Here is a 24,050-nt window from a genome sequence, read left to right as displayed (position 1 = left end):
CCAGTCCCGTCCACGTTGCTGTAAAAGTTGGGTATTCATCCTTTCTGATGGAGGCATAATACTCCATAGTGTATATGGACCATATCTTCCTTATCCATTTGTCCATTGAAGGGCATCTTGGTTCTTTCCACAGTTCGGTGACCGTGGCCATTGCTGCTATGAACACTGGGGTACAGATGGCCCTTCTTTTCACGACATCTGTATCTTCGGGGTAAATACCCAGTAGTGCAATTGCAGGTCTCTTCCCTTCTTAGAAGAAAACCCGTCCTATGGGATTCCAGCCATGCCCTTATGACCTCATTTGACCATAATCACCTCCTGAAGAGCCCTATCTCCAAATGCAGTCACATTGGATATGAAGGCTTCAACATATGAACTTGGCTGGGGCAGGAGCTGAGCAGGAGCAGTTCAATCCCTAACACAAAGTCATTTATTTAATACGCTCAGGTCTCCCTAGATACTGAGCTCAAAAACAGGTGAGTAAAAGTGCTTGTCCTCTTGGAGTTCCTATTCTAACAAGAGAAGGAGAATAATAAACCAGGAAAAATGCCAGAAATACTGTGAAACAATGTGAAACATGGCGGCGGAGAGATAGGGAGTGACCAGCTGATGAATGGTGGGGCGGGGGGTGGGGGTGTTGCTGAATTAGTCTGGACCTTGGAGAAAGGTCTCCCGAGGAGGTAAGAGTCCATCCTCTACTGAGTGACAGTCTGTTCCCAGCGGTGGAAACCAACATTCCCATCCACCTTCCAAGCCACGTGGAAGCTTGCAGCCTCTCAGCCTACGGGAGCCACCCTTCCACACAGAAGGACTCAACTTCGTCATCTAGAATCTCTCCTGCGGGGACGCTGTATAGCCCTGTGTCATGGCCAGAGCTGTGCAGGGGGGCCACCTTCACAGGCTTCCTAGCCACGGGTCCTTTTCCCAACTCACCCTGAAAACTCAGTGAAAAACAAGCAAGCCCTGGACTCAGGCATGAAGCCTCCTTAACACCCAAGTCTTCTGATTTCCCTCCTCTCCTTGATTTATACTTAAATAATTATTCATCTGCCCTTCTCAAAAGGGAACTCAGGCCATCCAAACAGAGCAGAGATAATATATGCTAAGCAGTCCTTTACTGAAGTTAATAACTCCACTTATCTTCTGCTCTAAATGTATTTTTAACCTACAGGGCATAGCAAAGGACTTTCTTAAGAGTTCTAAGAGCTTCGTTGCTCCACTTACGCTTAAAAACAACTAAGTATTTTGAGGTCATACCCTCTACAAAAATACATAATCGGTTGTTCTATGCAAGCTCCTTTTACTCAAAATGCTTTATAACTCCTCCGTAAAAGCATGTTCTGTCCTTCGGTTTGTCTGGAGTCCCTAATACTTACAAGTATCTTCAAGGGGAGCCCATTGTTTCCCACGTTACTCATCTCTTTCCTGTCTGACCTGCCACAAAAGTGTTCCGTGGATTTTGACACAGGCAAATAGAAATGACAAATGCACTGATTGAGACCTTAACCTTGTGTGCTTTCTATACAAAACATACAAAACCTCTTCTGAACTTCGCGGTTGTCATTTAAGCTGTAATGTGCTGTCAGCTTGATACGTCTACTAGCCAAGTCATTCTGGTCTGCATATGGCTCCCAAGGTTACCTTCAAATGCAAAGGCTGTGAAACTTCCAGACATTGTTTCCATTTTGATGTACTGGAAAAACCAAATGGCTTTCAGGTGGTCTACTTTTCAGACCAAGGGGCACTGCCAAATTTTTACGTATTAGTTTTTTTGTCTTAAAAATGTACATTTCTTTTTCCTGGTGACACCCTTGAAATTAGATTTCAATTTCAGAAGTCTTCAAAATACTGGTTATAAGTTTAAGCTTATTAAGTGCCCCACCTGCCACTGGTTAAATTCCTCCACAGAGTTGCTGGAAATTGATTATCTTTCTCTGAACTCCATAGAGTACGTTGTAAGTATCGTTTATTGTATGTTACCTTGCATTTGAGTTTTTATTTACTAAACTTATCACTCAAGTTATATCTTAAATCCACCTGAGGACAGGGAGTTTGTGTTAAACATCTCTTTATCACCCATCACGATGCCTTTTTATAAGATGTTCAGTGAAAATATTTAATGAATTAAGGACTATATTAAAATAATGAAGGGGCCCCTGGGTGGCTCATTCAGCTGGCGTCCAACTCTTGGTCTCAGTTCAGGTCTTGGTCTCTGGGTTGTGAGTTCAGGCCTGGCATGGAGCCTCCTTAAAAAAAAAAATTTTTAAGTTAAAATAATAATGAAAATACTCTGTCATTTTATAGTTCTGAATGGTGCAGAATATTCTGCCCGAGGCAAGAGTTATTTCCTACACTTCCCAGTGATAGCTGCTTTATCACCTGAGAACTGATGAGGCCCTGCACGGGAGCATGACTTCAAATCTCCCCAGGGTCATGCATGTCCTCTAATAGCCTGAAGCACTGGGGTAGGGGCTCAGTGTGAGGGAAGAGTCATAGGAATGGAGCAACAGCACCATTCTTTTTTTTTTTATTATTATAAGATTTTATTTATTTATTTGCCAGATAGATATCACAAGTAGGCAGAGTCAGGCAGAGAGAGAGGAAGGGAAGCCGGCTCCCCGCTGAGCGGAGAGCCCAATGTGGGGCTCGATCCCAGGACCCTAGGATCATGACCTGAGCCGAAGGCAGAGACTTTAACCCACTGAGCCACCCACGCACCCCAAGAGCACCATTCTTCATGCCCATTTGGTAAATTAGATCGTCAATACCCATGTTGCCTGGGCCTAATCTTAACACTAGTTGTTATTCATCCTTTTTATTTTATACAACTTATGGTATACTCAATAACAACTAGTTATTAATGTACCAGATAGACTTTGTTAGATGGAAATTGTTTCCTCCATGTGATAAATGAGACGGTGGGAGATTATAGAGTCAAAAAAAATTTAAAAGAATTATATGGCCAGTTAAGAGGCAGAACCTAGATATGAACCTATGTGTTCTTGGTTCTAAATCCACTGGTCATTCCTATGACCCACGGTTGTCCACCCTATTAACAATGTAAATGTCATCATGACTGAGAAGTTAGTTAAATGTTCTTGAGAGATCCATTTCTTTTCTTTTTTTTTAATTATTATTTTTTACTCCATTATTTTTAGATTTTATTTGTATTCAAGTTAGTTAACATGTAGTGTATTCTTAGTTTCAGGGGTAGAATTTAGAGATTCATTGGTCATATCTAACACCCAGTGCTCATTAAATCAAGTGCCCTCCTTAATGCATATCCCCTGATTACCCCCCACACCCACTGCCCCTCCAGCAACCCTTAGTTTGCTCCTTATAGATAAGAGTCTCTTGTGACTCATCTCCCTCTCTGTTTTTATCTTATTTTATTTTTTATTTATTTTTATTATTTTTATTTTTTCCTTCCCTTCCCCTATGTTCATCTGTTTTCCTTTTGTTTTTCTTTAATTTAATTTTTTCAGTGTTCCAAAATTCATTGTTTATGCACCACACCCAGTGCTCCATGCAATACGTGCCCTTCTTAATACCCACCACCAGGCTCACCCAACCCCCCACTCCCTCCCCTCCAAAACCCTCAGTTTATTTCTCCAAGTCCATAGTCTCTCATGGTTCATCGCCCCCTCTGATTTCCCCCAATTTACTTTTCTTTTCCTTCTCCTAATGTCCTCCATGCTATTCCTTATGCTGCACAAGTAAGTGAAACCGTATGAATCTGAAACTAGATCAAAGGTTTAAATTGGGGATATATAACTCTAAGATATACCTAATTGATATTCTATAAATTCTGGAGCGTAACTTTATTACTGCTCGTTACCAACACATTCTCTTGCATTTTGAATACCTCAGATGTCTGTAATTCTGGTTTAGAGACTAGAAAATTTTATTATTACCAAGTCACCGATGACTTTAATGAACTAACAGTTTTAGGGAAAGAAAAATAAAATGATAGCCTCAGTTTAAGGGCAATGTCATAGGAAGCAATTTATTATAATATGTGTAAAAGAGAGTTTGGGGTAATTACTGTCAAGCTACCTATCAAAAATTCACGATGTCACAATTCACATATTTTTAAGTGAATTTTTTCTATGTGTCATGTCCTGTTACAGAATGAATACCTAAATGAGGGTGTTAATGCCAGAGTGATTGAATATGAAGATAACCTGCCCCTCCTAGATATGTTTCTGCAGAAGCCAATGGGTCTGCTATCCCTACTCGATGAAGAAAGTCGATTTCCCAAGGCCACAGACCAGACCCTTGTGGGTGAGTTTCAAATCCAGGATGTCTGCCTCATTTTGTGTTGCAGTCATCTAATGTTTTGAATGACTTAAAAATATAGGTTTTCAATTATCTGGGAGAAAATAGCTATCACAAAGTCTGCATATGTAACTTTAAAAACGAGGCTCTAGGTCTCATATCTGGACCAGTGAATGTTTAAAATAGGATGGAATATTTAGTGATGAATTAAACTAGTTTGATATTGGACTTTTCCTTACAGTGGTAGAGCCTCAGTCATAGGATCTTATGTTAGAAATAACCTTAGAAATTATCAAGCCCCCCCTCCTTAAAAAAGGAACTACCCAGCTCCAAATTAGAAATTGGAGGGCAGGGCACAAGGCCAGCTCTGGAATTTGAAAAGACATAGCTAATGAGAAGGAAATCAATTCATCACTTGACTAACAGAGGCAAACAGCCTCCAGTACCTTAATAATTTCTAAATTACAGTACATTAATAAATATTCACAATAATCCTAAGTCATCAAAGAAAGCATAAACAAATTCATTTTTTTCTGTCTAAGAAGGCAAAGTTATGTATGCTGTATTTAAATGATTATCATTTAAAATGGTTAAAATTTTAAATGTCTTATTCCTTAGATTAAAAAATAAAACTTTAGCTTGTTCAGGTAAAAAAAAATCATTTTTGATATATAAATATCATATTCCGTGATGGTAGGAGATATTGATTATATATAATAAACATTTGCAGAAAATTTGGATTCACATTTTCTCTCATTTATTTTGGGTGACAGAGTCTGTTTCTTACCATTCAGTCTGTGAGGTTGCTTCCTGCTGACTCACTCATTGACTTATTCTCTCCTCTAATTGGACAATACTAATGGAAAGCAAAACAACCCCAAAGTTCTGGGGTTAATTGTTTCATAGCAATCACTTGATTTAGAGGTTAAAATGTCCCTTCTAGGACATGGAGCTCAGTGGGAAGCCTGCTTCTCCCTCTCCCACTCTCCCTGCTTGTTGTGTTCCCTCTCTTGCTACATCTCTCTCTGTCAAATAAAGAAGTAGGATCTTTAAAAAAAAAAAAAAAAAAAGTGGTTTTCCAGACTAGGAACATCAGCCTCACCTGAGAACTTTCTAGAAATGTGACTTCTTGGATTCCCCCCATGAATTATAGACATCTGAGGTATTCAAAATGCAAGAGAATGTGTTGGTAACGAGCAGTAATAAAGTTATGCTCCAGAATTTATAGAATATCAATTAGGTATATTTATAGAATATCAATTAGTTATATCCCCAATTTAAACCTTTGGTCTAGTTTCAGAATCATATGGTTTCACTTACTTGTGCAGCATAAGAAATAGCATGGAGGACATTAGGAGAAGGAAACCTACTAAGTCAGAAACTCTGTGTTTTAATAGGCCTTCCAGGGGTGGTTCTGTTGCTTGCCAAGGTTTGAGTTGTTGCTCTAAATCATAATAGAATGGTTACAGTCATGATCTTGAGTTTGGTCTCACCATTTTTGCTCCAAATCTGCATTTGTCAGCCATGTAAAATTGTCCTTTTAGTGCACATTGTCCATTTTACAGTGAAAGAGATGATTCTGTCAATCAGTATTTTCTGAGGATCTCCTTATATGGCTTGATAGTGGAGTTCAATTTTTTTTTTCCCTATAGAAAAATTTGAAGGGAACCTGAAATCGCAGTATTTCTGGAGGCCCAAAAGAATGGAACTTAGTTTTGGAATTCACCATTATGCAGGAAAGGTAAGAACTTTGAAGAATTATGACTGAGTTTCTCTTAGTCCCTTATCAAATAATAATGATAAACATGAAAGCTATGGCCTGAAAAATTTAGATGGTTAAAATGAGATGGCCATCTGTTTCTGCCCCAAACTGGCCCTGACTGTTCTCCAGCTTCCTCCAATCTGTCCAGTCCACTGCCAGCCACTCCCACTCCAGAACATCCAGCTCTAACATCTATCCTGAAAAGGTTAACCAAAAAATCCTTCTACTTTTTCAAACACAAATGTTCTAGTTTTTCTAGAGGAATTTTTTTTATTTTTTATAAACATATATTTTTATCTCCAGGGGTACAGGTCTGTGAATCACCAGGTTTACACACTTCATAGCACTCACCAAAGCACATACCCTCCCCAATGTCCATAATCCCACCCCCTTCTCCCAAACCCCCTCCCCCCAGCAACCTTCAGTTTGTTTTGTAAGATTAAGAGTCACTTATGGTTTGTCTCCCTCCCAGTCTCATCTTGTTTCATTTATTCTTCTCCTACCCACTTAAGCCCCCATGTTGCATCACCACGTCCTCATATCAGGGAGATCATATGATAGTTGTCTTTCTCTGCTTGACTTATTTCGCTAAGCATGATACACTCTAGTTCCATCCATGTTGTCGCAAATGGCAAGATTTCATTTCTTTTGATGGCTGCATAGTATTCCATTGTGTATATATACCACATCTTCTTGATCCATTCATCTGTTGATGGACAACTAGGTTCTTTCCATAGTTTGGCTATTGTGGACATTGCTGCTATAAACATTCGGGTGCAAGTGCCCCTTTGGATCACTACGTTTGTATCTTTAGGGTAAATACCCAATAGTGCAATTGCTGGGTCATAGGGAAGTTCTGTTTTCAACATTTTGAGGAACCTCCATGCTGTTTTCCAGAGTGGCTGCACCAGCTTGCATTCTCACCAACAGTGTAGGAGGGTTCCCCTTTCTCTGCATCCTCACCAGCATCTGTCATTTCCTGACTTGTTGATTTTAGCCATTCTGACTGGTGTGAGGTGATACCTCATTGTGGTTTTGATTTGTATTTCCCTGATGCCGAGTGATATGGAGCATTTTTACATGTGTCTGTTGGCCATCTGGATGTCTTCTTTGCAGAAATGTCTGTTCATGTCCTCTGCCCATTTCTTGATTGGATTATTTGTTCTGTGGGTCTTGAGTTTGCTAAGTTCTTTATAGATTCTGGACACTAGTCCTTTATCTGATATGTCATTTGCAAATATCTTCTCCCATTCTGTCAGTTGTCTTTTGATTTTGTTAACTGTTTCCTTTGCTGTGCAGAAGCTTTTGATCTTGATGAAATCCCAATAGTTCATTTTTGCCTTTGCTTCCCTTGTCTTTGGCGTTGTTCCTAGGAATTTTTATTAAGAAACTAAAGGGAAACAAAGAGACAAGCATCAAAGCCTCCATCTTTCTGACCCTAAGATCTTATAGCTTTGGGTGAGATTGGCTGGCAATGGGGACCTATTTTTGCTTCTTTAAATGATAGCAGGGAACCTTTTACGTAAACTGCCTTTTTCAGTACTGAGGTGCTTCTCTCTCCACAGAAGACTTTGCCTCTCCTCCCGCCCAACAGGAGAAAGTGCCAGATTGGAGGTGTGGTCAGATAATGGAGCTAGCCTAGGTAGGGTTGTCTGATGGAGTGTTCAGCAGTTGACTGTCTAAGCACATTCCCACAGCAGAGCAGACCTCAACGATAAACCTAAACCCAGAGGATGCTCTGTCTCCCTTCTGCAGAGTTCACTCCTTCACAGTGATGTGGTAAATATTGGAGGACTGAGAAGATACTAAAATTAAGAAAGAAATGCCTAGAATGAAAAACACATGAACAACAAAAAATAACCTGGAACCTGGAAGATTCATGTCTACTAAGATTTCTGTGTTTCACAGGCTTCTGTCACTGAAAAAAAAAAAAAAATCTGCCTTCAATATAATAGTTATGGCCTCTCCCATGGTGTTCAGCATGTGATTTTTCCAAACAAGCCTTTTTAAAAACATCCATTAAGAATGGACTGACATAAGAAAAATAATGCAGGATGGGTGGCTTAAAGCACAGAAATTTATTTTCTCACAGTTCTGGAGGCTAGAAGTCCAAGATCAAGGTGCCAGCGAGGTCACTGTCTGGTGAGACCTCTCTGCCTGGCTTGCTGATGGGTGTATCCTTCAGTGTCCTCCTGTGGCCTTTTCTCTGAGTACATGAGAAGCAGAAAGGGACCTCCAGTGTGTCTTTCTCTTCTTACAAGGATACAAGTCCTATGGGATTAGGGTCCCACCCTTAGGACCACATTTAACTTTAATTACCTCCTTAAAGACCCTAGCCAAATACAGTCACATTTGGGATCAGGAATTCAACATATTAATTTTGGAGGGACACAATTCATCCGATAAAACAACCATAGTAGATAATCCTACAGAAATCTTTGAGTTACGTTGGTCTTGAGAAAGTCCTAAAATTATTTAGAAGTGCCAGAAATGTGAATGTTCATAATGTACTTAGACCATACTCCTGACTGAGATGAAAATCTGTAATGGCCGATTCACTGTGCAAGACTCAATTATCATGGAAATGAGAATGCCTCGTGGCCCCAGGTGCCTCCTTTATGCCTCCCTCTGCCCTCCAAACAGAGAAAGGAAACAATACCAAATTTCCAACGTAATAAACGAGAAGAATCAAACAAACCATGATTTCAACCCAAATAAAATTAGCGAGACACAGATTTTTCTCTGACAAAATATACTGTAGACCTGGAAAAGTTTGCTCCTCCAACCAAGTTGTAAAGGACTGCCTTTATAAATCTTTGTATACCTGTCACTCAGCCCGGAGGAAGTTCTCCGTAAATACCTATTGATGGCTCTGCCCCTGCCACTGTTGATGGTGATGATGACAATGAGGATGACATTGACTGTGACACTGAAATGTACTTTATCAACAGGTACTCTATAATGCAAGTGGGTTCTTAGCTAAGAATAGAGACACTCTTCCAACGGATATTGTGCTCCTTTTGAGGTCATCAGAAAACAGTGTAATTCGCCAACTCGTCAATCACCCTCTGACAAAAACAGGTAAGCTAAGGCAACTTCCTTGGGCCCAATCCCATAGTGTCTGACTGTGATTTTCATGAGTTAATCCTCAATATTTTTATGTTGGTTTGGTTTTAGCCCACTAAATATGCATTTTCTAAAATACATTCTGCCCCAACTGTCTGAAGAACATGTAAAAGTGAATATAAACAAACTAGGTTTTCTTTAAAGAAAAGTGTCTATAGAAGGAACCAGAAAATAGGGTGGTATTTTAGCTACTCACTAGAAAAACATGCTCACCTCTGAAAAGTTCAGAGCGACCTCTGTTTCAGGACTGGGCAGCTTTTGGGGTGGTATTTTAGGCTCTATAGGTTTAGTGAGCTCTGCCTTATTGGTTAAAAACTTACATGCCTTTGTTCCACCCAACCATATACATGTTTGCATTTGCTTTTAAGTAATATTTTGTAGTTTTCAGTGTGTGTGACTTGTATATCTTTGTCAAATTATCTGCTTATGTATCACATTTTATGTTATTATAAATGGTAATTTTATTTCAAATTGTTTGTTGCTAGTATACAGAAGACCAGTTGATTTCTGTGTATTAATCTTTCACCCTGCAGTGTTGTTAAGCTCATTTATTAGAGTAACTTTCTTTTTTTTTGTAAATTCCATAGGGTTTTTCTATATAGATGATCATGTCACCTGTGAAAAAAGAGTTTCCCCTTTCTTCTCCATTCTGTTTACTTTTTATGTCTTCATCTTTCCTGGTTGCACTGGCTAGAATCACCAACACAATTTTGAGTACAAGTGCTAAAAATGAACATTTTTGTCTTATTCTTCATTTTGGGGAGAAAGCTTTCAGTTTTTCCCCAGGAAATATGATGTTTTCTGTAGGGTTTTCATAGACCTTTTTTCTCAGGAGGAGGAGTTCTTTCTATTCCTAGTTTCCTGAGTATTTACCAGGCATGCATACTTGAATTCTGTCAGATGCGTTTTTGCATATATTGAGATGATCATTCATATATTTTTTTAATCTGTAAATATGATGAGTTACATTGATTGATTTTTTAATATTATGCCAACTTTTTATTCCTGGGAAAAATGTGACGTGGTCATGATGCATTGAACTTTCATGTATTGCTGATGTTTTGTTAAGAATTTTTGTATCTGTGTTCATGAGGGATATTGGACTGTAGTTTTCTTCTAATGTTGGGATCCGAGTAATATGGGCTTCACAGAATGAATTCAGAAGTATTGCTTCCAGGAAAAGTAGAGTATTAATTCTTTCTGAATTCCTTTGTAGAATTCACTAGTGAAGCCATCCGGGCCAGAAGGCTTTTTTTGTGAAAAGGTTTTAAATTAAAAATTCAATCAATTTCTTTAACAAATATTAGGATATTTAATTATCTAATTTTTTGAATGAGCTTTAGTAGGTTGTATCTTTTAAGAAATTTGTCTGTTTCATCTATGTAGTCACATTCATTGGCATAATTTTGATTATAGTGTTCCCTTATATTATCCTTTAATATCTATAGATCTTGGAGTTTTATCAGCTCTCTCATTCCTGATCTGAATCTTTTGTGTCCTCTTTCACTTTATTCTTGTTAGATTTTCTAGAGATTTGTCAATTTTACTGATTTTCTCAAAGAACCAGTATATAGTTTATAGTTTCACTGATTTTTTTCCATTGATATTGCTTTCTATTTTGTTATTTTTTTCCCTCCTTTCTTTCTTTTTTTTGGGGGGGAGGTTTCATTCTTGTTTCCTTTCTTCTGTTTACATGGGGTTTTATTTAGTCTCCTTTTTTCTAATTTCTAAGGTAAGGTCATAGGTCATTGATTTAAGAAAACATTTCTTTTCTAATGTAATTATATAGATTATGTATAAGTATTGAATTTTAATTCTAAAAATATCTTTGTGTTGTGGCCTTGTAATATAATTCCATAGTGCTCAGAAAGCATATTTTGTATGATTTAATCCATTTACATTTACTGAGACATGTTTTATGGCCCAGAATATAATATATCTTATTTTATGTTTCATTTACACTTAAAAACAACGTGTAGGGGCGCCTGGGTGGCTCAGTGGGTTAAGCCGCTGCCTTCGGCTCAGGTCATGATCTCAGGGTCCTGGGATCGAGTCCCGCATCGGGCTCTCTGCTCAGCAGGGAGCCTGCTTCCTCCTCTCTCTGCCTGCCTCTCTGCTTACTTGTAATTTCTCTCTGTCAAATAAATAAATAAAATCTTTAAAAAAAAAAAAAAAAAAAAAAAAAAAAAAAAAAAAAAAAAAAAAAAAAAACAACGTGTATTCCACTGTGTTGGATGGAGAATTACATAAATATCAATTGAGTCCACATGGTTGATAGTATTGGTCAAATCTCCTATATCCTTACTGGATTTTTCTCTCCTGGTTCTATCAGTTACTAAGAGAAGAGTTTTGAAATATCTGATTATAATCCAATTTGGCTATTTTGTCTTTCATTTCTATCCGTTTTCACTTCATGTATTTTTAAGATTATTGGAAACATAAACATTTAGAATTATTATAGCTTCTTTTTTTTAAAGATTCTACTTATTATTTATTTGACAGAGAGAGAGAGAGAGATCACAAGTAGGCAGAGAGGCAGGGGGTAGCAGGCTCCCTGCTGAGCAGAGAACCTGATGCGGGGCTCGATCCCAGTACCCTGAGATCATGACCTGAGCTGAAGGCAGAGGCCTAACCCACTGAGCCACCAAGGTGCCCCTAGAATTATTATTATAGCTTCTTGATGACCAGACCCCTTTATTAATACTATTTTTATCCTTGGTAATAGTTTTTGCTCTGAAATCTACTTTGCTTGATAATACAGAGATTCCAACTTTCTTAGGATTAGTGGTTGAATGGTATGTCTTTTTTTATACTTTCAACTTCATCTTATTTTTGTTTGTATTTAAAGAGGGCTTTTTTTGTAAACAGCATTTAGTTGGGCCTTTTTAAATTCTAAATATGTCTGCCTTTTAATTGAGGTGATCAAACCATTTATATTTATTGTGATTATTGATATGTTGGGTTGGACTGACTCTACGATTTGACGTGTTTTCTGTTGGTTACATTTGTTATTTTCCCTAGTCTTCACCTGAGTTCCCCTCCTTGCAGTGTAAATCTCTTTAGACAGAAAGCTGGGATACTCATAGGGCTCACCTCATTTGTTTCCCCTCATTCGGGGATCAGTGTCCTGTACTGTTTGATGCACAACGTATAAACACTGTTATTCCTAGACAAATATGGTGTGATTCTTCAGAATAAGGTACTTCGGGCAGTTACAATCATGCAGACAGAAAGCAGAATGGTGGTTGCCAGGGCCTAGGGGTGGGAGGAATGGGGAGCCAATATTTAATGGGTATAAAGTTTCAGTTTTACAAGATGAAAAAAGTTATGGGCACGTATGGTGGTGATGGTTGCATAACATTATGAATGTATTTAATACTACTGACCTGTGCACTTATAAGTGATTAAGATGCTAAATTTTATATTATGTAAGTTTTACAATAAAAAATGAAAAGGAAGAAAAGCTGTTGCCTCATACATATTGTATGGTTGGTTGTTGGTTTTCTTTTTCTTTTAGTCATTCAGTTAATCCAGTCCGTGTTGCTTTATCCTGCCCAGAAACAAATGTCTTCAATTTTGACTTTAACAATTGTCATCTCTTTCTATATCCACCAACTGCATCCATGCACTTAATGTCATGTTTTTTACCTTTATAAAATATGCAGCCAGGTTCTCAATACTATGTTCTGTCTCCTGATTCAGCAAAACCATGTTTCATTAGCCAGGGAAAAGAGAATCTCATAATCAAAGATGTTTCAGTGACTCCGAATCTCAAAGCTATCAGAGACATTTGGATTTTATATTCACCTAGATATGCAAACATAATAATAATAATTACAACAATAAAAATACATAAATTTACTTTTTTTTATCTTTTTATTTTTTTCATGAATTTGTTTAGAAGTTGCAATGTGTTAGGCACTGTGCTGACTACTTTTATTTACTCCTAATAGCAACACTCTGAGGAGGAACTACTGTTACAGATGAGACACTGAGTCTTGGAAATGTTCGGCAACTTTCCCAGTGTTGCCCTTGTGGGAAGTCTTAGAAGTGGGCTTGAAAGTTTAGGTTTTTCAATCCTATATTACACTGTCTCCAAGATTCTGAGATAACCTGTTGCACGTATGACTTAAAATATGAAATACAGTTCAGCCATTATTAAGAGGAAATGTACTACAGTTCCATGTAGCTCACATCATTACCTTGGTTTATTACAGGTTTGTTCATCTGTCAGCTGTAAAGGCAAAGTGGATATATTTTCTGAAATTAAGATCTATGCTAATTTTAGTTCCTGTTGATATGCATTAATGAATTTTTAGAAGGCTTTCATTTATTTTGTTGTCAAAGAATTTGATGACTCATGTATAAATTTTGTTACATTGAAATTATTAATCCTTTAGTAAATTTCCTCTAGTCTTTCAGTTTTCAGAGAAACGTAAATTTTTAGTTCTTACTTAGCTAATATTAAGTAATGGTATCTATTAAGTACTGGGTTTATTCTAATTAATGTGCTATTAGTCCTTTGTATTAGTCTGTAGTAATTTTGGTAATTTTTTCTAAAACTTTCCCTAAAAAAAAAAAAAATGAATGTCCACAGATGCCCCTCTGAAGACCGTGTGTTACTATCTCTGTCCACTCTGCTGTCTGTAGTAAGTCTCACAGCTGAAGAGTGAACAGTCCAGTGTGCAGCCCAGCATGAAAGCCAGTGTGCACATCCATCACAGCACTTTTCCTGATAATGGGGAAGGGGGACAACAGCACAGCAGAGGCACTGCCAGCTGCATCCCAAGCAGGGTCCCACCTGCATATCACTTCAGAGGCAGCTTTCACCACCACAAAGAATGTGAAGGATTTGTCAAAAACATGTCGCCTTGGGGCACCTGGGTAGCTCAGCTGGTTAAGCACTTGACTTTTGATTTCAGCTCAGTTCATGATCTTGACTCAGTCATGATCACAGATCTTGAGATTGATCCCTGCGTCAGGCTCTGCACTGGGCATGGAGCCTACTTAAAATTCTCTCTCCCTCTCCGTCTGTCCCCACCCCACCCCTGGCACGCACACAACACTCTCTCCTTCTCTAAAAAACACACAAACAAAAAACATGTCACCTCTACTTCTCACCTAAAAGAATGAGAATGAAAAGAAATAATCTTTCTGAAGTGATACTGAATTCTTGAGATATATTTGAACATTACTGGTGGGATGATGAACTCTTGGATTGTGGGTTGGTTGTTTATTGTGCTTGGTGAGGTGTGGGGGAAAAGAGAGTAAGAATAAACATTTCCAGGCACGCACCATGCACCTGACATACTGTCACATGTCATCAAAATTCTGTGATGCAGGCACCATCACCATTATATGGTTTCAAAATGCAACTCAGAGACTAAGTAAATGATCCACAGGCAACACAATTTAAGTACTACAGCTAGTATTCACATCCATATCTTCCCGGTTTCTGGGACCATAATTTTTCACTACACTAGAATATTTTCAAGGCCTTGGGTTGTGCACATTTAAGTAGCCCTAGTAACAGGCACATATTTCTGAATGTTAGATTGAACATATCCATTGCTTTCAACCATCCTTGATTTTCTTATAACCATTTCATATGAATTAATAATCCATGTGATTTTTAAGGCCCATCGTAAAGTGTACCTTTGCATTAAAGAAAATCTCAGAGCCATTTAACACATACATGCATACATACACGTACACACACACACAAAGAAAATTAGTTGATATCATCATAGCTTGTAGCAATTAAAGGAAATCCAACACTTGTATTTTTTCTAAACTCCAAACTGTGCTTTTTTTCTGAATTTAAAATTTATTTAAAATTATTTTGTGATATTATTTTATCCTTAAATTTCTCATAAATACTTAACCAAGGATAACTATTATGACACCAACAATGTTTATTTTAATATTTAACTATGAGGAAAGTCTTTTAGTGATTAAGAATTCTAAAATGTATGTTAATTTCATCCACATTCCTATAGGTAATCTGCCACATTCTAAAACTGGAAATTTAATAAATTATCAAATGAGGACTTCAGAAAAATCAATCAACTTGACCAAGGTAAGAACATGCATTTTGTATGACAGTGAGTCTAAAAATCTAACCTTGACAACAAACAGTGTTTGTGTGCTCCTAAAAGTCAATAGCATTTTACTTATTAGGTTTTTCCCCCTTTGATCTTTCTTTTCTGCTTAAACAGCTATGTTATGTTCATATTACTGCTAGCCACTAAAAGAATCATGCAGTTATGATACATTTCTAACCCTTCCTTTATAGCTCATTTTAATGTTACACTAAGACCAACTATAAAAATATATTAGTTAAGTTCTAAGACACTCATGTTCCTTGCACGACCAATTAAAATTCCAGTGGGGTTGACAAAACAATACCCTAAGCAAAAATATTAACCTTTTGTTATTTTATGTATTTGAAAGCATAGACCATGAAAACCCGAAGGAAATTCCATGGGCTCCTTGTAGATCATAGGGTGCAGTGGATACTGAAGCATCACCGTCTTTCTTGGTCTTTGTAGGATCAAAGTGGAGAAGCCACACATCATGCCATAGAGACAACCAACATGAAGACACAAACAGTGGCATCATATTTTAGAGTAAGTTATTTAATTATGGTGTGTGGTACTTAGGAATGCTATTTCAGACAGGGGGAAGGGTAGAGTGAGATGAAGAAAGAGAACCCTAAGGAGGTTCCATGCCCAGCACAGAGCCCAATGGGGAGCTTGATCTCATGACCCATAAGATCATGACCTGATCCAAAATCAAGAGTCGGAGGCTTAACTGACAGCCATTCAATCACCCCAGGAATGTTATTTATTTATTTTAATTTTTTTAAGATTCTATTTATTTATTTGAGAGAGGGAAAGTGAGAGAGGAGACAGGAGGGGGAGGGGCAGGGGAAGAGGGAAAAGCAGAAACTGCGCTGAGCAGGGAGCCCGACACGGGACTCCCTGGGACTCTGGGATCATGACCTGAACCAAAAACAGACACTCAACTGAATCAGATGAGTTATTAAAATAAATAACAGATGCCCCTGAGAGAGTTACAAATCAAAAGCTAGTAATAAGTATCACAGTACTATTAGCAAAAGATAATTTTCATTGTATTCCATTTATTATTTGTTAGATACAGAACATAGTAGGGAGTACTGTCAAAAACCCATGGGTTGGTTTGCTTTGATATTTTATCTATAAAATCATTGCATGCTAAGTTAATCAGAGTTCCTACTTTGGTTAAGATTCGTCCAAAGAACCAAACACATTTCCGCTAGAACAAAACCTGACAGGTTTTTTAATTCAGTGCTATGATAAATACCTATCACTTCTTCTTCCCACTCCTAAATGATCTTGGGGTGGGCCGATGGGACAAGGCTGAGTATCCAGGTCCATTCCATAGCTCCCTGCACATAGACAAGATGAAAACCTCAAAAGAAGAACTGGTATAGGTGTGGGGCAAGGAGAAAAGATATCGGGGAAGCATAGTAACATGCCAGGAAAGTTAGCCACTGTGTCCTTAGCATGAGGCCATGGTGACCTTATCTTACCTTTCTTCCTTGGACAATAGAGGAGAAAAGGAAGGTAAGAAATACTTTACTTCCTCTATTCTCTGAAGAACTCTAGATACCCCTGCCCTCATTATTGGTGTCCATTCTTCTTTATCTCTTCAGATAAAATCGTGTTGGGGCGCCTGGGTGGCTTAGTCAGTTAAATGTCTGCCTCCTTCAGGTCATGATGTTGGGGTCCTTTCTCTCCACGCCTCTCTCCACCTCTCGTGCTGTCACTCACTCGCCCACTCTCAAATAAATAAATAAAATCTTTAAAAACAATTAAAAAATTAATAACAAGTCATATTAACCAGCCAATGAAAATGAAGAAAATACCAACTAAAAATTGGAAATTATTAGTAGTATAACTCAAGGCAGAAGGGGTGGAAATTAGGCTAAATTTACTATAAGTGTTGAGTGAGTAAATTCAGTTTTCTAGCAGAATCATGAAATGCTTTTAAAAATAACTGGGCATTTTAAAAAAGTATTATTAAATACTTTTTCAAGTCGTAAGCTCATAGCAGAGAGTGTGTGCTTAATCATCTTTGAGTAGCGCGTAGTACCTTTATATGCTTACTATCTCACATTTCCTGCTGGTACCTTCCAGCAAGACCACAGCAGAGTGAAATTAGCAAGTGTACTTAACAGACAGATTATCTCCCTTTTTTTAAGTGAGTTATCCAAGACCATCATCAGTCCACTGTGGCTGGCGTCCAAGACTGTGCATGTGTTTAAAACATTAGTTCGTAAAATCATTTTCCTCCTCAAGCTGAAGTGAAAAGTGATAGAAGATAATTCCACATAGTATATAATGATTTTTTATTTTTTTAAAGATTTTTTTTTTTTTTTGACAGACATAGATCACAAGTAGGCAGAGAGGCAGGTAGAGAGAGAGAGGGGAGAAAGCAGGCTCCCCACCGGGCAGAGAGCCCGATGCGGGACTTGACCCCAGGACCCTGAGATCATGACCTGAGCCAAAGGCAGAGTCTTTGACCCACTACCCAGGCACCCCTATAATGTTTTTTTTTAAAGGGGCTCCCATGTGGCAAGCCCAGCTGTGAGAGGATTACATCCGAGTTTCAGTGCTCAAAAAGAAGCTGAGCAAATCCAAGGCTTTGTCATTTGTGTAATTCCGTATTTGGCTTCCTCTGGCTTTGTTACTATAGGCTTCTGTTTCCAACACTAAAAGCAAATCCAACCAACACCAACTGTCTCTGTTCACACATTCCTTTTTTTTGCCATTGAATAGCAGCGCTGCTCTTCAACATCATTTTCTAAGATTCCCTTTTTAGGTGAACTGTGATGATTCTAATGTTATACTTAGTTGTCCTGTCATTGGTTACCACTTTAATAAGCCATTGGTGAATACACATTTTTCCTATCTATGTGATTTTGAAAATTCTAAAATAAATAAGAAAATTATCAAGCTAGAGCAGATTAGAATACTTAAATGTGTTTGCTTCTTTTTGTAACTCCTACATCCTATATAGTAAACTGCTTTCACTTCTCATTTCTTACGTTAGCCCAGGAGATGATTCTGACAGGCCTTGAAGGGTTTACTGTCATACTTTCTATAAAGAAGGAATTAGACAAGGTAATTAATAGTATAAGCAAGAAATTAAGTCATATGCCTTAATATTATATATCAGCAAGCTTCCATGAAGGGATATAATTACTTATAAACAAATTATATGAAAAATAATTTTTTAAAGATTTTTTTTTATTTATTTGACAGAAATCACCAGTAGGCAGAGAGGCAGGCAGAGAGAGAGAGAGAGAGAGAGAGAGAGAGGGAAGCAGGCTCCCTGATGAGCAGAGAGTCCGACTCGGGGCTCAATCCCAGGACCCTGGGATCATAACCTGAGCTGAAGGCAGAGGCTTAACCCACTGAGCCACCCAGGTGCCCCAATATATGAAAAGTAATATTATCTGTTAATTAAAGTTGCCTTAAGAATGTACAGGCAACCTTTTGATAGCTAAGTTCTGAGTTAATGCCTCCACATTTTTTTTAGTAGATCTGTGTTCTAAAAAATATGCTATAAATAAAATTTTCATTAATATGGATTTTTCTCCATTGACTGTGAATTAATGTGAACATTTGTAACATTCAGTTTTCAGGAGTTTTTTTCTTACAATAAAAAGAAAGACTTGGGACATCTGGGTGGCTCAGTCGGTTGGGCGGCTGCCTTCAGCTCGGTCATAATCCAGAAGTCCTGGGATCGAGTCCCACATCAGGCTCCTTGCTCATCGGGGAGCCTGCTTCTCCCTCTGCCTCTGCCTGCCACTCTACCTGCCTGTGCTCTCTCTCTGTCTCTCTCTCTCTGACAAATAAATAAAATATTTTAAAATAAATAAATAGACTTACGAGCCTCTAAGTTTATGTACATTACACTGAGAAATTTATTTTTCTTGCATATTACAGTATTCCCTGATGGATTTGTTATCCAAAATGGTGGTGGGCCAACCTCACTTTGTCCGTTGCATCAAACCCAATAACGAACGTCAGGCAAGAAAATATGACAAAGAGAAAGTTCTCCTACAGCTGCGCTACACTGGAATTCTGGAAACAGCAAGAATTCGGAGGCTGGGCTACTCTCATCGGATACTTTTCTCCAACTTCATAAAGCAGTACGTGGATTTCTTTTCAAGGTTCCAAGTACAGTTTATGGAGAAATTCATCAGAAGAATTACAGGGAACAAATAGGAAAGAGAATCGCTCAGCTGTTCTAGGATGGAGGCATTTTGTTTTTGCAGATGATTTTGCACTGAAAGAGCAGGTAACGGGCTGGAAGTTTCTGTTGTCCGCCGGGAGATCCGATGGGGCTGCATAGGGTTCATGCCATGAGCAGGACGATCGAAAGGCCTAAGGAGTTCTGTGCCTAGCTCTTAGAGGGTCTGGGTTCTCATCTCAGTGCTCATGCCGGGTGACCCTTGGGCTGTACCAGTGACTCCCAACAGGGGGAGGTTTTTCCCCCTCGAAGAATGTTTGTTAATATCTGGAGATATTTTTGGTTGTCACAGCTGATAGGATGGAGGTTGCTGTCGGGATCCAGCACATGGAGTCCAAGGATACTGCTAAGCATACTATAGCACGGAAAAGCCCCCACAGCAAATAATTTTCCAGCCTAAAATGTTACCCGTGCTGAGATTGGGAAACCCTGGCCTGTACTGAACCTCATTTTTCCTCTTATTTAATAAATCTGTCATGACTGCCCAGTGGAATTGTGATAAGAATCAAATGAGACTTGATCTCCGTAACAGTATTTAGAAAACAACAGTAAGGGCACCTGGGTGGATCAGTTGGTTAAGCAACGGCCTTTCAGCTCAGGTCATGATCCTGGAGTCGCAGCATCGAGTCCTGTGTCAGGCTCCCTGCTCAGCAGAGAGTCTACTTCTCCCTCTGACTTTCTCCCTTCTCATGCGCTCTCTCTCTCATTCTCTCTCTCTCTGCCTCTCTCAAATAAATAAATAAAACCTTTAAAAAAAAAAAAGAAAACAACAGTAAATAACAGTATTTAGAAAACAAAAAGACTCAATTAGGGATAAGCAGTCCTTTTTAATATTTGAAATTAATGTAAAATGAATTAAGATATATATAACATATTTTATTGATTATTTTTTAATGAACATATAATGTATTATTAGCCCCAGGGGTACAGGTCTGTGAATCGCCAGGTTTACACACTTCACAGCACTCACCATAGCACATACCCTCCCCAATGTCCATAATCCCACCCCCTTCTCCCAACCCCCCTCCCCCCAGCAACCCTCAGTTTGTTTTGTGAGATTAAGAGTCACTTATGGTTTGTCTCCCTCCCAATCCCATCTTCTTTCATTTATTCTTTTCCTACCCCCCCAACCTCCCACGTTGCATCTCCACTTCCTCATATCAGGGAGATCACATGATAGTTGTCTTTCTCTGATTGACTTATTTCGCTAAGCATAATACCCTCTAGTTCCATCCACATTGTCGCAAATGGCAAGATTTCATTTCTTTTGATGGCTGCATAGTATTCCATTGTATATATCTATACCACATCTTCTTTATCCATTCATCCTTTGATGGACATCTAGGTTCTTTCCATCATTTGGCTACTGTGGACATTGCTGCTATGAACATTGGGGTGCACGTGCCCCTTCAGATCACTACATTTGTATCTTTAGGGTAAATACCCAGTAGTGCATTTGCTGGGTCATAGGGTAGCTCTATATTAAGGAATACATTTGTGATGATATAGAGGTTTAGTACTTTATATATTTAATATTTCAAATGCTTGTTTTTTATATTTATCAATTGTATGATTACTATTAGCTATTAAACTTGAAGTTTCAATTTTCCAAAGTATTAGAATTTTTAGGGGAGACCTAGCATTTGAGAAATTCCCTATATGTAACATGTTCTGGCCTTTTTCAGAGTGTACAAATTAGGATTAAGAACTAAACAGTTTCTAACCACACCCCCAAAACAAAACAAAACAACGTCTTGGCTTATGTCAAGCACTCTTTCACTCGTGATAACCAAGACCCTCACTTACTTATTTTATTTTATTTTTATTTATTTCATTTTACTTATAAAATAAAAATTCTAATTATTTTTGCAAATTATTACATCCTCAGCAATCTGTGGTAGTTCTTGCCTTCCTCTCCCCCCCTTTAGAAACCTAACAAAGAAAAGAAAGTTATTTTTTAAAAAAGAAAAAGAAAAAGGTTTAAACGCATTCAGGTATTCAGTAATTATTACCTAGCTTGTTTTTTAAGAAATACGTTTTTAAACCTAGTAAATAAATAAGTAAATATTTCATTTTTATTTATAATTAAGGGAAAAAAATACAAGAAAGGTATTCATTTTGAGCACCTTAAAGTAAGGAAAACCCTACCACTTCTTCATGATGGAGAACCAAATTACACAAATACGGTAACTCTCGTAATCAGCAAATCTTCAGTGATCGTTTAAGACAAACTTTAAAGGCTGAGACTGTAGGGTTCAGAAGTACAGTAATCATCCAAACACTGACTTATTCCGTTCTCACAGAGCAGACCCAATTTTATATCCAAAACTAAGAAATAAAAAATACTGGAATTTCTTACTGGCTATCAGTAAATTCTTTATCCTGTATGTAAATACAGAGAACCTAAAAGTACTTGATACAAAGAAATTTCAAAGGCCAAATTAAAATCAAAATATGACCTGTTTTCCTTTTTTTAAAATATTTTATTTCTTTATTTATTTATTTGTCAGAGAGAGAGAGAGCGAGAGCACACAAGCAGGCAGAGTGGCAGGCAAAGGCAGAGGGAAAGCAGGCTCCCCGCCAAGCAAGGAGCCCAATGTGGGACTCGATTCCAGGACCCTGGGATCATGACCTGAGCCACTCAGGTGTCCCATGTTTTTCATTTTTTAGGAGAAGAGTTGATCTTTAACTTGCTTGAAAATTAATACAAATAATATAATATTAATATAATTACCATGGCATTTCAATGACCATTTCTTTAGGTACCCTGCTGAGGCACCTGGGTGGCTCAGTTGGTTAAGTGTCTGACTCTTGTTCTTGGCTCAGGTCTTGATCTCATGTTTGTGAGTTCAAGACCCATGCTGGCTCCATGCTGGGAATACGCTAAGCATTGCAGAGGACACCATAGTTTAAAACTGTCTTGAACCTCAAGAATTAACCATCCAATTAAGATGGCCAGATTCATAGACATGGAAAGTTAATAAGCAGTGGAAGGTAATAAGCATTGCAGAGGACACCATAGTTTAAAACTGTCTTGAACCTCAAGAATTAACCATCCAGGGGCGCCTGGGTGGCTCAGTGGGTTAAGGCGCTGCCTTCGGCTCAGGTCATGATCTCAGGGTCCTTGGGATCGAGTCCCGCATCAGGCTCTCTGCTCAGCAGGGAGCCTGCTTCCTCCTCTCTCTCTCTGCCTGCCTCTCTGCCTACTTGTAATCTCTCTCAGTCAAATAAATAAATAAAATCTTAAAAAAAAAAAAAAAAAAGAATTAACCATGCAATTAAGATGGCCAGAGTCATAGACATGGAAAGTTAATAAGCAGTGGAAGGTAATAAGTACCAAGATCCAAGGGAATGATATACACAGTACAAGAGATCAGAGGAGAGAAAGATTATCTCCAGGAGGGCCCATAAGAGAATCAGGGAAGAAGGTTTAAACTAGAATCTAATGGTAGGTGCCGTTTCTGGAAAAGATGGAAAAAATCTTTCTCAGCATACTGTTTGGTGTGTCAAAAGCTTAGAAGGTTTTGGATTTGTCTGAATTAGCACAGTGGGCATTAGTGAAGTGACAAAAATTGGCAGAAGATAAGATGGGAAAACTGACCGGGTTAAAATCACATAGAGAGAGCCTTGAATGCCGTATTAATTATAGTTTCAGCTTTCCATGGTTTTACACTATGAACAGTAAGGAAACTGAGCCTATTTTCTTGATGATATTGTAGTTGAAAGTTGCTTATTTAGAAGGGCAGAAGTGAGAATAAATTCATATGTATTTCAAAGTCCCACGCTATATAGAATACCAAATTACTACATGATAAATGAGGAAGGGGGGAAAAAACTAAGTATACAAAGAACACGAGAATAGCTATTTTGAATACAGGAAGTTCCAGAACTAAAAGGCTAATAAACCTTTTCTCCATCACTAATTTGAAATCTGTCATCTAAATTGGCAGAGACTCTCAGGAGGCAGAACAATTTTCAGAGGCCCCGTGGAGGTGTAAATAGAATGAAATCATTCTCCTCTGTCCTGCCTTAGCCTTTGACTAACCCTCCGTGTGAGATGCAGAGTTCATCAGACGCTTTGTCTCTTCTGTTAGAGATAAACTCTTCTGTTTTGTGAAAAAGAAATAATCATAGGGGAAGATACACTACATGAACTTACCTTGCACAGGGTTTTTACTATAGTTGTTTCAAATGAACACTTATCCTCAGAGGCCCCCGAAGTGGACTCTGTTTTTCCATGAGACATGTACACCCCGTGGTTCAGCTTCGGGAACTTTAACACAACCAAGACTCATTGAAGGCACTAGTGTAGGGAAGTAGGGAAGTGCACATGCTTTGAAGTCAGAAAACCCAGGTTTGGGGGTGGGGGAGAAAGAAAGAAAATCTAAGTTCAAACCCCAATTCTATCACTATCAAACTGTGTGACCTTGTTCAAAGTGACTTTGAGTAACTGCTGTAAGCTTCAAGCCTTGATCTTTCTCATCTGCAAATAAAGATGATGGTAACAGTATCTGCTCATTAGGTGGTTATGAGCACTAAATGAAATAATATATATGGCATTTATTCATAGAACAAAATG

The 24,050-nt window shown here is 38.2% G+C and overlaps 1 protein-coding gene across 4 annotated transcripts in view; it reads left to right on the top strand.

The window, feature by feature from the left end:
- The window catches only part of MYO3A (myosin IIIA), a 241,796-nt gene that overhangs the window by 162,940 nt on the left and 54,806 nt on the right, over nt 1-24,050 (top strand). For 3 of the 4 annotated variants that reach the window (XM_059183893.1, XM_059183894.1, XM_059183892.1), the window contains exons 21-26: nt 4,131-4,284; nt 5,931-6,019; nt 8,992-9,121; nt 15,166-15,245; nt 15,718-15,795; nt 19,165-19,370. In XM_059183893.1, the coding sequence (XP_059039876.1) occupies nt 4,131-4,284; nt 5,931-6,019; nt 8,992-9,121; nt 15,166-15,245; nt 15,718-15,795; nt 19,165-19,370 (737 nt within the window). The remainder of the gene's footprint in view (nt 1-4,130; nt 4,285-5,930; nt 6,020-8,991; nt 9,122-15,165; nt 15,246-15,717; nt 15,796-19,164; nt 19,371-24,050) is intronic. The other variant, XM_059183895.1, reaches the window with a different exon arrangement.

This window comes from Mustela lutreola, chromosome 8, assembly GCF_030435805.1.
Source record: "Mustela lutreola isolate mMusLut2 chromosome 8, mMusLut2.pri, whole genome shotgun sequence".
Lineage (NCBI taxonomy): Eukaryota > Metazoa > Chordata > Mammalia > Carnivora > Mustelidae > Mustela > Mustela lutreola.
This window is presented reverse-complemented; position numbering and strand designations above follow the sequence as displayed.